The sequence below is a fragment of the Vulpes lagopus genome, chromosome 12 (genome assembly GCF_018345385.1).
Source record: "Vulpes lagopus strain Blue_001 chromosome 12, ASM1834538v1, whole genome shotgun sequence".
Taxonomy (NCBI): Eukaryota; Metazoa; Chordata; class Mammalia; order Carnivora; family Canidae; genus Vulpes; species Vulpes lagopus.
The window spans coordinates 80,313,633-80,329,216 of NC_054835.1; the positions used below are offsets into that span (position 1 = coordinate 80,313,633).

Sequence of the window (15,584 nt, forward strand, 5' to 3'; positions counted from 1 at the left end):
CAGGGTCCCACTGGGGAGCCCGATGCAGGACTCAATCCCAGGATGCCGGGATCATACCCTGAGCCAAAGGCAGATGCTCAACTGCTGAGCAACCCAGGTGTCCCATTTCCTTTTCTATTTAATATTTGGACATACACTCAATATAGAAACACTTGTGAGTAACTGCAGCTTTTAGCTCAGGAATAAAACTTCTCTCTTGATTCTTGAACCTGGGGATTTCTCTTTCCTTCTTTCCAGTTAGCTGGCTACATTTGTAAACACTATAGAAAAGAATAATTTATATAGCAAGTCTATGTATTTGCAGGACAGAGATCAGTGCACATTAACTTACTGTGTTTTTGTCACCTGAAAGCAGGATTGTTTACTATAGTACCTTTATATGCTTGTATGCATTATGAATTTCCAAGGAGTTAAGATACTCAAGTGATTCTCAAAATTAGGTTACCAAGAGTTTTTTAGAGTAATACCTTTAAAAGGTATGGTTTTAAAACCCCTAGAACTAATAGTAGTTTGTGAAACACAATTTCAGAAATGCTAAGCAGGAGAAATATGTGCGTATGAATATCTGTCTATAACAGTGATAGCAATGAATACCTTTTTTAAGTGGAATATTAAGCCAAGGTTACTAAACTATGTGAACTGGGGCATAAATTTAGGCATTTCATTACTTACTGTTAGTTACCATGATGAATCTATGAAATCACTACTCTGGGAAGCTAGTTTATATATTAAAGGCAAAACAAATTAGTATTAACTCATTTATCATCTTAAGAAATTAAATTGTATACCAATATTTACATTATTCCTTTTTCTTTTGATAATCACTAACTGAAACTGTATCTGAGAACTCTGCCACTAATGTTAGCTTCCATCTTAAAGATTTACTTAATAATAAGGAATATTAATAGAAATAACAATTCTAATGTGCTTTAAATAGTTTGCAAAGCCCTTTCACATTTTTTTTTAAAGATTTTATTTATTTGACAGGAAAGAGAGAGAGAGAGAGAGCACAAGCAGGGGGTGCAGCAGGCAGAGGGAGAGGGAGAAGCTGGGAGCAGGGTGTCCAATGAGAGCTTGATCTCGGGACTCTGGGATCACCACTTGAGTAGATGGCAGATGCTCAACAGAATGAGCTACCCAGGTGCCTCGCTCTTTCACATTTGATCTTCATAATTATATTGTGAGGTAGGAAGCAGAGATACCAGTTTCACAGTATTAGAAAGAAACGGAGAAGAGAGAATTAAAAGTAATTGGCCACAAGGTCACATAATTTTGAAAAGTGGTCTGAGCAGAATCAGAATCTTCCGGTTTCTACTGTAATTCTGTCTCCTCAAAAAATTACTTATTTCAGATCTATGCAGTCAAATACAGTACAAAAATGAGTAGCAACAAAAAAATTTTAACTCTCAAGGATTTGTATCTTACCATTCCTTTTTCTTTGCCTGTACCAACACCAAGTAAAGCAAAATTTTTTAACATTTCACAGCCTATGGCTCCACATCCTACCTATACAGAGGAGAAAAATAAAATGTATCAGATTAAATATAATTAAGACTACTTACTAAAGGGAAATGTCATCTTAATTTTCTTCAAATACCAATTTGTAATATATATACTTTTTTTTTAATATATATACTTTTTAAAATAATTTGAACATTTGTGATTCATTTTACTTTAAAATACCTAGCTAGTTTATTGTGTATGCTATTATAACTGTTTCAGTTAAAGAAAAAAAAGGTATAAATCAAGTTAGGAAAAGTGTAATATTTACCATTCCTTTAAACAGAAGACATTTTAATATTCCAACAAAAGCCAACAGTTGAGCTAATTATTTATATGAGACAGAAACAAATGCCACAAAACACCAGTACAATATTTTAATGGAAAGATTTCTTGTTTATAATTTTCAAAATTCGTATGATGAAGCTATCTATTCTAAGACTTTCTATGTGCATGTAAAAGCTCAGCAAAAGCTGTTGATATTCAAAACATTATTTAAAAAACTATTACTAGAAAATCAGCAGTATTTTCATGACTGAATAATAGTAATAAAAAAACATAAATGGCAGGAAAAGGGAGTTTTACGGTACTGGGGAGAGAGATCCTGCCAATGTATGAATTAAGACATTTAAAAAGACAGATTATATCTATATCTTCTTTTATTTGCTAGGAAAAAAATTTAAACAATGAAAAAAAAAAATCCCATCCCAAATCTAATTTTGAATGTATTTCTAGAAAATAATTTAATTTTCAAAACTACCATACATTTTAATTTTGAATGTATTCATTATACTAGAGGTTAGCAAACATTTTTTGTAAAGGGTCAAATAGTAAATATTTTGTTTTGTAGGACATATGGTGTCTGTTACAACTCCTCACCTCTGCTATTATAGCATGAAAGAAGCCACAGACAATACATAAATGAATGGGTTTGACTGTGTTCAATGAAATTTTATTTACAAATATAGGCAAGCAGAATGGATTTGGCCTGTCTTACGCTTTTACTGAAATGTCTACTCTGTCAAGAATTATACTTAGACTCAAATTTGCTTTAATAAATGAATCTGATGATAGACAATAGCAGTTAGACTGTACTACTTATTCTCATCATTATTTATACTTACTAAAAAGATATTCAACTTTTGTAGCTTCTGACACAAAGTGTCTCCAATGCAAGCTCGCAAGGCATCATATCTATCTCCTCTGAGGAAAGTAAAATATACCAAAAACCAGAAAAGCATAAAAAAACATTATTAGGATTAGTTTTACTATTGTTAATATCAATTTAACATTGATCTTTAAATAGAATACTCTGAGTTTCCTCCAATCTAAAAGAAAATTATCTTATTTGAAAGACAAAAACTCCATTAAGAACTCAGTTTTTTTCTTTTTCCATTTAACATCCTTTATCCAAATGACTTAAGTAAAGGTGACTTTAGTTTATCTAGAAAAGACAATTTCCTAAAGTAGGGTTTTGTTTGTTTTTTGTTTTGTTTTGTTTTTTAGAGAGCGAGCGTGTGCACACATGAATGGAGGGGGAAAAGGAGAGAGAGAATCTAAAGCAGGCTCCATACCCTATACAGAGCCTGAGGCCAGGCTAGATCTCATGATCCTGAGATCAAGTAAGGAAGTAAATTTTTTTTTTTTTAAATATTTATTTGAGGGAGAGAGACAGACGGAGGGAGGGGGGAAGAGTAGAAGCAGGAGAGGGAGAGAGAATGTCAAGCAGACTCTCTCAGGTTGACACTGAATGTGGACCTGATGGAGGGCTTGATCTCACATCCCTAAGATCATGCATGACCTGAGCTGAAACCAAGAGTTGGACACTTAACACTTAACCAATTGCACTACTCAGGCATCCCCGGTAGATTTTTTTTTTAAACAATTGTATTTATTTATCCATGAGAGATATAGAGAAAGAGAGAGGCAGAGACACAGGCAGAGGGAGAAGCAGACTCCATGCAGGGAGCCCGACATGGGACTCAATCCCAGGTCTCCAGGATCAGACCCTGGGCTGAAGGTGGTGCTAAAGAAGGTGGTGCTAAACTGCTGGGCCACTGGGGGTTGCCCCCAGGTAGGGATTTTTAAGAAAGCTTCCTAGAGAAGTTTATGGCAGGGCTTTGGAGTTGCTAATACATTTAAATTGGAGGCAAAACTTTGGGAAGAGTGATTCTATAAGCTTTTATCAGATTCTCAGATTTGTGACTCAAAAAGATGAAGAATGACTGATATAAATAAGAGTTGCATACAGCAATTGTTTTCATCTCAATTCAGAATAGTATTTTGAATGCTAACTATTCTCATGGCATACAATTTAAAACTTCATATTCATTATTTATAAAAAGGTAAAAAGTTATTACATTATTTTTACATTAACCTCTAAGTAGAAAAAAAAATTACGAGAAAAGACATCTGAAACAAATGGATATTCGGGTAAAAATTCTTCTAATGTAGCTGTCTCTTGCAAACATTCAACTAAGAGAAAAAGAAAAATTTCAGAATTACCGTGGGAGAAATTCTTCACGTTCAATTTTGTCTAGGGATTTGACAATATCTCCTGCTTCAATGTATAACTTTAAAGTAGAAGATAAAACCACAATTTACTATGTATAAACATTAAATTGCTAAAAAACATTTTTCTCTTCTGTATTTAAAAATCATTTAGAAAAAAATGATAAAAATGCCAATATTGAGTAAAACAATACATTAAAAATATTGTTTTTTATACAATATACATGCCTATATTACTTTATTAAAACAATGGTTAAACCTGAAGGAAGTGTTAAAAGGTCTAGTTTGATTCATGTCACCCATTTTTCAATTTTAGCATACATAAGGAAATTTCACCTCCAAATCTATTTATAATTCCATAAAAACTAAAAAAAAAAAAAAAAAAAAAAAAAAAAAAATTCCATAAAAACTCTGGAAGCCTCATTCAATTTCAGTTACATTTGAATAAGTAATCTGATTACTTTTAGATAAGAAATTACCAACTCTTTAATTTTTTTTATTTTCCATCTTGGGTATATTATGTCATTTTTACATATACCATAGAGGAAATGATCGAGGAAGCCACAATTCTAGCATTAAAAAAAACGATCGAGGAAGCCACAATTCTAGCATTAAAAAAATACCAAAGAAATTAAAGTTAATTAAAAAAAGAATTCACTCTCATTTTCATTTAGTAACTATGTGGCTAAATTTGAACATAACTAAATGGTTGTTTATTTAACTACAATAATATAGAATCTAATTGTTAATAACATACTTCCTCATATTGTTAACAGCTATATCTAAATCAGACATCTACAACTTAACTTGTACTCTTAAAATAAATCAAGTGATTCAGGAGCAAAATAGCATTATGTAGATACTTTTTAAAACATAAAATAGATAAATATTATATACAAAATGTGGGGATTCAAAAAAGAAAAGGCCTGAAGAGTATCCTTTGATACCCTCTGCCAATTAATCTTTTCAGTAATAGAAAGGATTCTTTTTTATTCCTTCTTGAGATGTTTTTACCCCGTAGAGTTCTCAAACTTACACTACTTCCATGTTTTTACCTTTAGAAGTTTAAACCTAGGAAGGGATTCTGAAGATTCCTGATGCCCAAAGATTCCATGGAAATGTTATCCCATGAATGCTAAGCTAATAGTACTAGAAACTAAGTATAATAGTAGAAAATTCATTCCTTCACTCTAACAAATCAGGGAAATATATCCTAGAATGCAACTTTGGGTTATAGTCCAATAGCCTCAACCAATGATCTTGTCAGTTTTGATTAGAGAATTAAATTTTGGTGGCATATCACATCTAACTCACACATCAAAAAATATTGAAGATTGCTTTTATATTAATAATTCATAACAAAAAGTAAAAAAATAAAAAATAATTCATAACAGATATTCATTGTATGGTAGGAAAATTCAATCATAAGTATAAAAATATTAAAATACGAAACTAACCCATTGGCACAATGGAGAAAACTTTCCTGTTATGGCTTTCAATACTTCTTGGCTGGCAACACCTCCTACTGCTGCAGCAAGTGGAGGTAAAAAACCTTGAGCAGTCCAAGAGAGCCAATGCACAATGTCAGCATTTACTTCTGGCTGAAACACAAGTCATGAAAGGCAATAATCTTAACAATTTTTACACACTCATAATTTCAACGGTTTAGTATGAGAATTACTAAATTACTATAACTTCTAAAAAAGTTACTCAATTTCCCTGCTAAACAGATTTTAAATGCTAAAGAAAGTTCCAATCTTACAGGAAATCTTACAATCTTACTCTATGTTAGTTACCCTAAGTATTTCTCTTTATCAGTAACTGCCCATATTTTTGCTTTCTGAATCTCTATGTTACACTAGGGCAAGATTTAAGATTAACAGGAATATCTAGCATTTACAATTTTTGTTAAAGACCAGTTCTGTGATGTCAATCAACATCTATAAAAAACCAGAATTTTAAAAAATTGTTTTAATGAAAACTATGGGAAACCCTTAATCCTAAATAAATGAAAATAAAGATAAAATAATCTATAAAAAATGATAAGGAGCTATCAGTCTGTGCTTGAAGTGGTAAATAAAAAGTAAAAGGGTCAAAAATAATGAGGCAATACGTTGTTAGGAAAAAAAATTGAGAATGGTTATTTTGCATACTCCTTTAAGACCAATCATTACGAAGTTCTCATTATCATACTTAAAAACTGACACGATGTTTCTTGAAATAAGATTTATTTATTAGTATTTTTAAGGAAATACTGGAGAATTGGATTCTGGAACTATTGGTATAATTTCTTCTTTGTGAGGAAGATCTCTTCATGAGCTCTGGCTTCTCTTTCTATTCTTTCAACATTAGTAACCTTAATCTTAACCTTAAGATTCAAATAGGACTCAATGGATTTGAAATTGTATGTAAAATAACACTTTTGCATTTAGGAGGAAAAGGAAGGGCTTTTATTACATTCTCAACGATATCTGTGATACAAAAAGAAGTTAGTATCTACTTACTATTCCACCCACTCTATTTCGGTGTTCTAGATTTCATTATTTTTCAACTATTTAGCACTAAACTCAAATTAGATTATGTTTTCATTTAAGCTGTGCCATTTGTGAATGCAGAGATACTGGTGGTAGTGATAATATTAAAAACAGTGATGAGAATGTGAATAGAAGCAGGTAATTTGAGCACCTACTGGGACTTGTATATTAAATTCACATGTAATTTGCAAAACAGTCCTAGGAAATATAATTTTTATCATACAAATTGGAAAACTAAAACTTTGAAAAAGGAATTTAATTAAGATTTTATAGCTAATAGAATCTGAACTCAAAAAGTCTAACTTATCATTAGGTTACACTATCTCCCAAGATTCTATTATTTTTTAATTAACAAACAAAAAACCAAATTTGGGGAAATATTTGGTTGCCTTAGAATAATGACAACAGCCTAAATCTGAATTTCCTCACACAATCTCTAAAAACAGATATGTATTCACAAGAAGAGAAACAAACTGGTGGCAGGGTTTCAGTATTACTAAGAAACAGAATATTATGAACTTCAAATTACCTATAAATAGAAGACTACCAAACTCCAACAAAACTACTTCTGGATGTCATACTGTTGCAAAGCTGCATAGAGAGCAGGAAATGTGTAACCACAGAAAAGAGAATGAAAGTTTTAACAGTGACAAATCATTCTGAGAAAATAGAAGGCCCTACACAAAGTGCAAAAAATACTGAACACTTATGAAATCTAGCAGATCTCAGCACTGACTATGGTGAAAGAACTTATCTGGGAGAGAATGATGTAAATAAAAAGAGGGAGATATCCTTTGACATAGAAGGTTAAGATAAGTAAGAGAGGAAGTTAAGGATTTGACAGAAATCAGAGATTCACAAGACACTAATACCTATTCACCAAAAACAAAAACAAAACCCCATTCATTAAAGAATGGGAAAACCCCAAAAACCCAACCATTAAAGAAACCCCTTTCCAGTATCTTAAGAGAATAGGGATTTTTAGAAGTAGCAATCTGAGTAAGTATCCAAAACCCTTACCCTGCACCAAAAATATGCAGAAAAACCAATTTATATATCAAACTAATATAAGAAGGAAACAAAATTAGAATAAAAACATTTCAGCTACTGAAAATTTCTCCTCCATACTAATCATAAGGCAGAGAAAATCTGACTGAGTGAATTTTATATATATATATATATATATATATATATATATATATATATATATATATAAATATTTGGGAGATGTGGGAAAACGAACATACAAAAAAAACCTCACCCAAATCAGAAATTTAATAACTAAGTATGAAAATAATCTATTCCATCAACAAACACCTCCCCTCAAAGGGATAAGAAATAAAAAAATCTGAATCTATGTATCAAAATGGGCTCATAGTATGTACTTGGGAAAATGGATTGAATGATCAATTCTGAGATATAACCAGGTAAAACTATTACACTTTACAGATGAAAAAATATACAAAGTCACAAAGCAGAAAGACCAGACTACTTATAAGAATAAGAAAATTAAGCTGGCATCGTACTTCTCAACAATAAGATACAAAGTAAGATAACTTTGAAGACAGTAAGGCCTAGAATTTTATTTTTATTTTTTTTGTATTTTCAATTTTTTAAAAAATAATATTTATTTTTTATTGTTGTTCAATTTGCCAACATACAGAATAACACCCAGTGCTCATCCCGTCAAGTGCCCCCCTAAGCGCCCGTCACCCATTCACCCCCACCCCCCGACCTCCTCCCCTTCCACCACCCCTAGTTCGTTTCCCAGAGTTAGGAGTCTTTATATTCTGTCTCCCTTTCTGATATTTCCTACCCATTTCTTCTCCCTTCCCTTCTATTCCCTCTATTATTTATATTCCCCAAATGAATGAGAACATATAATGTTTGTCCTTCTCCAATTGACTTATTTCACTCAGCATCATACCCTCCAGTTCCATCCATGTTGAAGCAAATGGTGGGTATTTGTCGTTTCTAATGGCTGAGGAATATTCCATTGTATACATAAACCACATCTTCTTTATCCATTCATCTTTCGATGGACACCGAGGCTCCTTCCACAGTTTGGCTATTGTGGACATTGCTGCTATAAACATCGGGGTGCAGGTGTCCCGGTGTTTCATTGCATCTGCATCTTTGGGGTAAATCCCCAGCAGTGCAATTGCTGGGCCATAGGGCAGGTCTATTTTTAACTCTTTGAGGAACCTCCACAGTTTTTTTTTTTTTTTAAAGAAACTCTTGATTTTTTTTTAAATTTTTTTTTATTATTTATTTATGATAGTCATACAGAGAGAGAGAGAGAGAGGCAGAGACACAGGCAGAGGGAGAAGCAGGCTCCATGCACCGGGAGCCTGACGTGGGATTCGATCCCGGGTCTCCAGGATCGCGCCCTGGGCCAAAGGCAGGCGCCAAACCGCTGCGCCACCCAGGGATCCCAGGTATTTTTTTTTTTTTTAATTTTTTTTTTTTTATGATAGTCACAGAGAGAGAGAGAGAGGCAGAGACATAGGCAGAGGGAGAAGCAGGCTCCATGCACCGGGAGCCCGATGTGGGATTCGATCCCGGGGTCTCCAAGATCGCGCGCCCTGGGCCAAAGGCAGGCGCCAAACCGCTGCGCCACCCAGGGATCCCTCCACACAGTTTTCCAGAGTGGCTGCACCAGTTCACATTCCCACCAACAGTGCAAGAGGGGTCCCCTTTCTCCACATCCTCTCCAACATTTGTGGTTTCCTGCCTTGTTAATTTTCCCCATTCTCATTGATATGAGGTGGTATCTCATTGTGGTTTTGATTTGTATTTCCCTGATGGCAAGTGATGCGGAGCGTTTTCTCCTGTGCGTGTTGGCCATGTCCATGTCTTCCTCTGTGAGATTTCTCTTCATGTCTTTTGCCCATTTCATGATTGGATTGTTTGTTTCTTTGGTGTTGAGTTTAATAAGATCTTTATAGATCTTGGAAGGGCCTAGAATTTTATATTCAGCCAAGTTGTCTTTCAAGTATGGAGGCTACCCAAAATATTTAAAATAGGTAAGAACTCAGACAGAAAAAAAAAAAAAGGAAATTCTGAGCTTTTCCTAAGAAATATACTAGAGGGGCACCTTGGTGGCTCAGCTGGTTATACGTCTGCCTTCAGCTCAGGTCATGATCCCTGAGTCCTGGGACTGAGCTCCAAGTAGGCTCCCTGCTCAGTGGAGAGCCTGCTTCTCCTTCTCCCTCTAGCCCTTCCCCTGCTTGTTCTCTCTTGCTCTCTAATAAATAAATAAAATCTTAAAAAAAAAAAAAAGAAAGAAATATACTAGAGACCAAAATTGATTTCAAGACTTAGCACTGAACTGTAGTAATCAAGATAGGATGGTACCAGCAAAAGGACAGAAATAACCAATGAAAGATAACACTGAGTTCAGAAGTAGTCCTATGCATATGTGTTCAATAAATTATTGACAAAGAATACCCAGAATATTGAAAAGGAAATAATTATCTTTTCAACAAATGGGCTAAAATTGTTGGATATTTATTTATTTATTTATTTAAAGATTTTTAATTTATTTATTCAGAGAGAGAGAGTGAGAGGCAGAGACACAGGCAGAGAGAGAAGCAGGCACCATGCAGGGAGCCCGACGCGGGACTCAATCCTGGGTCTCCAGGATCAGACCCCGGGCTGCAGGTGGCGCTAAACCGCTGCGCCACCGGGGCTGCCCAAATTGTTGGGTATTTATATACAAAAAAATTAATCTTAATCTATGCCTAGTAAAGTATAAAAAAAAAAACTTCCAGAAGTACAAAAGTATACATATTAATTCAAAATGTAAGTTATGGTTACGTATATTTGATCTATAGTTTGTATAGTATGCAAAAATGAACTCACAAAACTATAAGAAAATACAAAAGGACAAAAGGACAAAAGCTGTGATCTTAGATTTAAAAAAAGGTACAAACCACATACAAAAAATTTACACTTTGAAGTTTATCAAAATTAAAATCATCTCTTTAAAAATACACTGTGGGATCCCTGGGTGGCTCAGTGGGTTAGTGCCTGCATTTGAGTCAGTGCATGATCATGGAATCCCGCGATCGAGTTCTGCATCGGGGTCCCTGCATGGAGCCTGCTTCTCCCTCTGCCTGTGTCTCTGCCTCTCTCTCTTTCTCTCTCTGTCTCTCATGAATAAATAAAATCTTAAAAAAAAACAACACTATAATAAAATGAAAAGACAACGCAAAGACTGGAAGGGAATATGTGTAAAACATGTATCCCATACAGGATTGATAACTAGGATATAAAAAGAACTCTCTTACTCAACCTATCTAATTAAAAAGTAGACAGGGCAGCCCGGGTGGCTTGGCGGTTTAGCACCTGCCTTCGGCCCAGGGCCTGATCCTGGAGACGTGGGATTGAGTCCCACGTCGGGCTCCCTGATGGAGCCTGCTTCTCCCTCTGCCTGTGTCTCTGCCTCTCTCTCTCTCTCTCTCCCTCTCTCTCTGTGTCTCTCATGAATAAATAAAATCTTAAAAAAGAAATAGACAAAGATTTGAAAGGACAGTTTATCAAAGAAGACATAGTAGTGACAATAAGCACATGAAAAGATACCAAATTCATAATCATCAATGAAATGTAAATTAAAGCCAAAAGAAGATACTATCACACACACTTTAAAATGGCTAAAATCAAACAAACAGATAATATATACCGTTATGGAGAGAATACAGAGCAATTCAAACTCTCATACACTTCTGATGGAAATGCTACAGCTATTCTGCAAAACAATTTGGCAGTTTTATAAAATTAAACATACATCTATCATTTAACTCTGTAATACACTACTAGGTGTTTACCCAAGAGAAATGAAAACATATGTCCATATCAAAATCTGTATGGATGTTTGTAGGAGTTTTATTCATAATGTTTCATATCAGAAATCCAAATGTCCACCAAATGTCCCCTGCTACAGGGGAAAACAAATTGTGGTACATCTATACAATGGAATACTACTCGGCAATAAAGAGGAATGAGAATGCAACAACATGGATGAAACTCAAATCACTACATTTAGGAAAAGACTCTAGACTCAAAGGCTACATACTGCATGATTTACATGACATTCTAAGGAAAAGGCCAAACTATACTGGATGGATGGTTTGGCATTGCGGGAGAGGGAGGTGATTATAAAGAGGTACGAGGGAATTTTTTTGGCATTACAAAAATGTTTTATATCTTGATGGTAGCGGTGGATACATGACTGTACACTTTGACTTAACTGTGTAGAGTTTAATCTCATACACAATTTTGTCTAATTCTGTATCTAAAAAGGGTGGAATTTTAAGTTTTATTTCAATAAACCTGATGAATCCTTAATCCTATCTTTCCTTTTAATCACATACTTCATCAATCTATTTCTAGCTTTTCACACTTCTCTGTAACCACTAAATATGCATAAAAGGTCTTTAACTTGTGGTTAATGACTCACTGTTTTCAATACATTATTTCCTTCTTTGTTTAATCACATAAAATATGAGATAGTATACTTAACCACTAATGTTAATACTTTTCATTTCCTCATTTTTATAGTATAATAACAAAAAATTTTCAACTAATTGCACAAATACTTCTACTTTGTAATCTGCTAAAATGAAACTATTGGCCAGCAGGCATTGGCATCATAAGATGAAAAAACAATTTTCTAGGTGAAATATCCAAGCATAATATGCAAGATGAGACTAAGAGATATCAATATATAGTGGATAAAAGATTTATAGGAACACCTACAACTTTATATAGTGAGTTTCAGTGGGTTAACAAAGTAAATCAGAAGATAATATTAATATTAATGTTGTCTAAAAATACAGCAGCAGCAATAAATAGTAATTAATATATGCCACATACTCTTCTATAAACTAAAGCAGAACAAATTCAAGTAATTTGCCTACTATCACAGAGTCAATAAGCAGCAAAACTGGGATAAGAGAATATTAATATAATATAGAATATATTAATAGAATGTATTAATATATTAATATATAGAATGTTTATATGTTACACCTTTTTTGATGGCTATAACTTTGAATATTCACCTTCTCTTCCAAGGTTTCACTTATAGATGTTGCTAGCTTCAAGAGCTCTTCTGAATCTTCTTGGCATCTAGGATTCAAAATAAAGTACCACAATTTCAATTATCTCAAGTGCTATAAATAGTAAGTCATATTCAAAACTAAAATTTAAGAAATATGTAAGGATAAAAAAAAGTGGAATTGTCCTAGCCAGTTAGCATGAAGTACTTCCCTGGCTTGAAGGTAACTAATTCATAAATACATTAATTAACAATCATGTTTACCTAAGGATAGATAGTATATAAATAGGATTTAGTTTTAAGTAGACAAGGCAAAATATTTTTGTAACAATACTTCTGATTTGATAGGCTAGAAAGTAGAAAATACATAGTGTACTCATAATTCAATAATTCTCAGATTTTTTTATTTTAAAAAGTTGTAGCTTCAGAAGACTTCAAAATGGGAAAATTCTTATTTAGCATAATTCCATTTTTATAAATTGATCTTTCCATTCCCACCAGAAAAAAGACCAGAGCTCATAATAATGTTTATACAGTTTAGTGTCTCTTATAATGTTGCAGCTATAAGATAGGGCTTTAGTTGTTTGTTAAATTTTTTAAGCTATCATTTCCAAAATATTGCTTTTATAATAAGGAAAAAGTCATTTCAAAAAATATTACCCAATATTTGGCTTGCGATTATACTTCTCCTGAAACTGGTCCAAGGCAAGCATTGCTGTGTGAATCTGTAAAGATGCCTATTTAGAACATTAAAATTTGGTCAAGTTATTGAGAATATAATATGTGCCAGACAGGCACTGTGCTAACACTAAATATTATCTAACTCTTACAATAAATTAATTAGCTTAATACTATTATTTTCTCTATTTAACAGATGAGGAAGTTGAAGCTCAGAGAGAGGTTAAAGAACTTGACTTCAAGGCCATGAAGCTATATTTAAGCAACAGATCCACATGTCAATCCCAAGTGGTATATCCAGTTTTTAGTACATTATCCATATGAAAGTCAGACTAATAACTAAACACCACCAACAAAAAACATTTGTACAAGATCAGTATTACCTAATCCTTTTTCCTGATCAACATCTACAAATTTAGAAACTGTTAATATAACTCTTGTCACACATATATTCACTGCTACAAAATTATATCCAGGGATTTAAAAGAATAGAATGAAGGTTTCCAAGGTTTTTAGGAAGAAACATGTATCATATAAAACTGTACATGGTTCAGAAAATCTTTAATAAGATCACTTTGCATAAATTATTGAAATCATTTTTTTAAATACTAAAGCTAACATATTATAAAAGTAAAACATTTTGCTATTATTTTAAAAAATTTTCCATGATACAAATTCCTGTTTTTAATAGTTGGGAGTCAACTCTAGATATGTGAATACAACCTTTACTATATTAAACCTGACAGAAAAGTATGTACGTGGTTTCCCTACTTTTAACTTTACAATGTCTCTTACCAATTCCCAACCCCCACTCTGCTGCCTCTCTCAAACCTACAAAGAGTTTATTTACCTCAGGTTTGCTAAAATCCGCAATAAGGCACTTTGGATGTTTTATCTGCGTCTCCAATGGTTCCTTAATAGAAACATAAACTATTACTTCAGAGCAAGTGAGTGATTACTAACAAAATATACAGAGCACTAAAGCAGTGCATCTCTCCCAAAAGTCTGAACTATTTATGGTAGGGCTAATATGGTTTAATTGAAATGTGAAAGAGCTACCATTGCCCATCATCCCTTGTCTCAATTGCTATGCTTCATTGTTTAAATGCTAATTGTGGGCAGCCCTGGTGGCCCAGTGGTTCATCGCTGCCTTCAGCCCTGGGCCTGATCCTAGAGTCCCAGGATTGGGTCCCACGTCAAGCTCCCTGCATGGAGACTGCTTCTCCCTCTGCCTGTGTCTCTGTCTCTCTGTCTCTGTCTCTCTCTCTCTCTCTATGTGTCATGAATAAATAAAATAAAATCTTAAAAAAAAATGTTAAATGCAGTTAGACAACCTGCTGCACATAGTATATTTAGGAAGAATTGGTGAAAACACTTATATATGAGGCAAAATCTGTTTTAATAAAAAAACTATCATATTGTTCTGCTATCAAATTATCAAGATGTGTTATGCCTGACAAGACCTGAATACTCAAGTGAAATTTTCTGTGTGGAGCAAAGAACACACAAAGGCCAAAAACCCAGCCAGCAAACCAACCATTCCCCCACAACACCCACCTAATCTGAAATTTACTTGGGGCATAAACCTGAAGCAAAATTAAAACTGGGGCAAGAAGAAATAAAAAGAAGATTTGAAAAAAAAAAAAAAAGCAGATTTGATCAACTGTATTAATCTGTTGTTTTGTTCTAACTTTGGCTTGGACAAAGCCCTGTAGAGGACTATGGTTAATAATTATTCTGGAAAAGAAAAGGCAATCAATTTAAACCTGGAGAACTCGCAAAAAAAAAAAAACGATAAGAGCTGTACTAGACAGCTTATACTGAGAAGTAGCCTATGTATTTAAGTGTTAAGTGGCAAGAGACTCCTTAGTTCCTCGGTACAGAGTAGCTACTATATTCTTTTTATTTAGATAATTACCTTTTCCTTTCAATGCCAGTTTATACGACTTATTTTACATTTCCAACATATATACACTTTCTAGAATTAAAATGTAAAAACCTGAACTGAAAAGTATGATAAATAAAAGAAATATTCCTTTTACTTTTACACTGTTTCAATGCTTGTTAAATCTTTCAAATACATATTAGCTTTATCTTTTGTCTTAGGGAGTAAGAAGTATGATCAATTCTTTGTGATTCACCAAAGTATAGTTCCTCTAAGGTAACTTAATCATATGCACTGGTATTCTAGCCATAAATTTTTTTTATATAAATTTATTTCCTTAAATTAATTTAAATTATTTCCTTAAATTAATCCCATTTTCCTCAAAGTGGGTATAAGTTACAAACCAAAAATCTGT

General features: G+C 33.4%; 1 protein-coding gene across 1 annotated transcript in view; it reads right to left on the reverse strand.

The window, feature by feature from the left end:
* Positions 1-15,584, reverse strand: part of UBA6 (ubiquitin like modifier activating enzyme 6) — an 85,419-nt gene that overhangs the window by 24,684 nt on the left and 45,151 nt on the right. The window contains exons 11-17 of the mRNA XM_041724605.1: positions 14,135-14,197; positions 13,267-13,343; positions 12,611-12,677; positions 5,469-5,612; positions 4,006-4,073; positions 2,625-2,703; positions 1,426-1,506 (exon numbers count right to left, since the gene is read on the reverse strand). Coding sequence (XP_041580539.1) covers positions 1,426-1,506; positions 2,625-2,703; positions 4,006-4,073; positions 5,469-5,612; positions 12,611-12,677; positions 13,267-13,343; positions 14,135-14,197 — 579 coding nt within the window. The remainder of the gene's footprint in view (positions 1-1,425; positions 1,507-2,624; positions 2,704-4,005; positions 4,074-5,468; positions 5,613-12,610; positions 12,678-13,266; positions 13,344-14,134; positions 14,198-15,584) is intronic.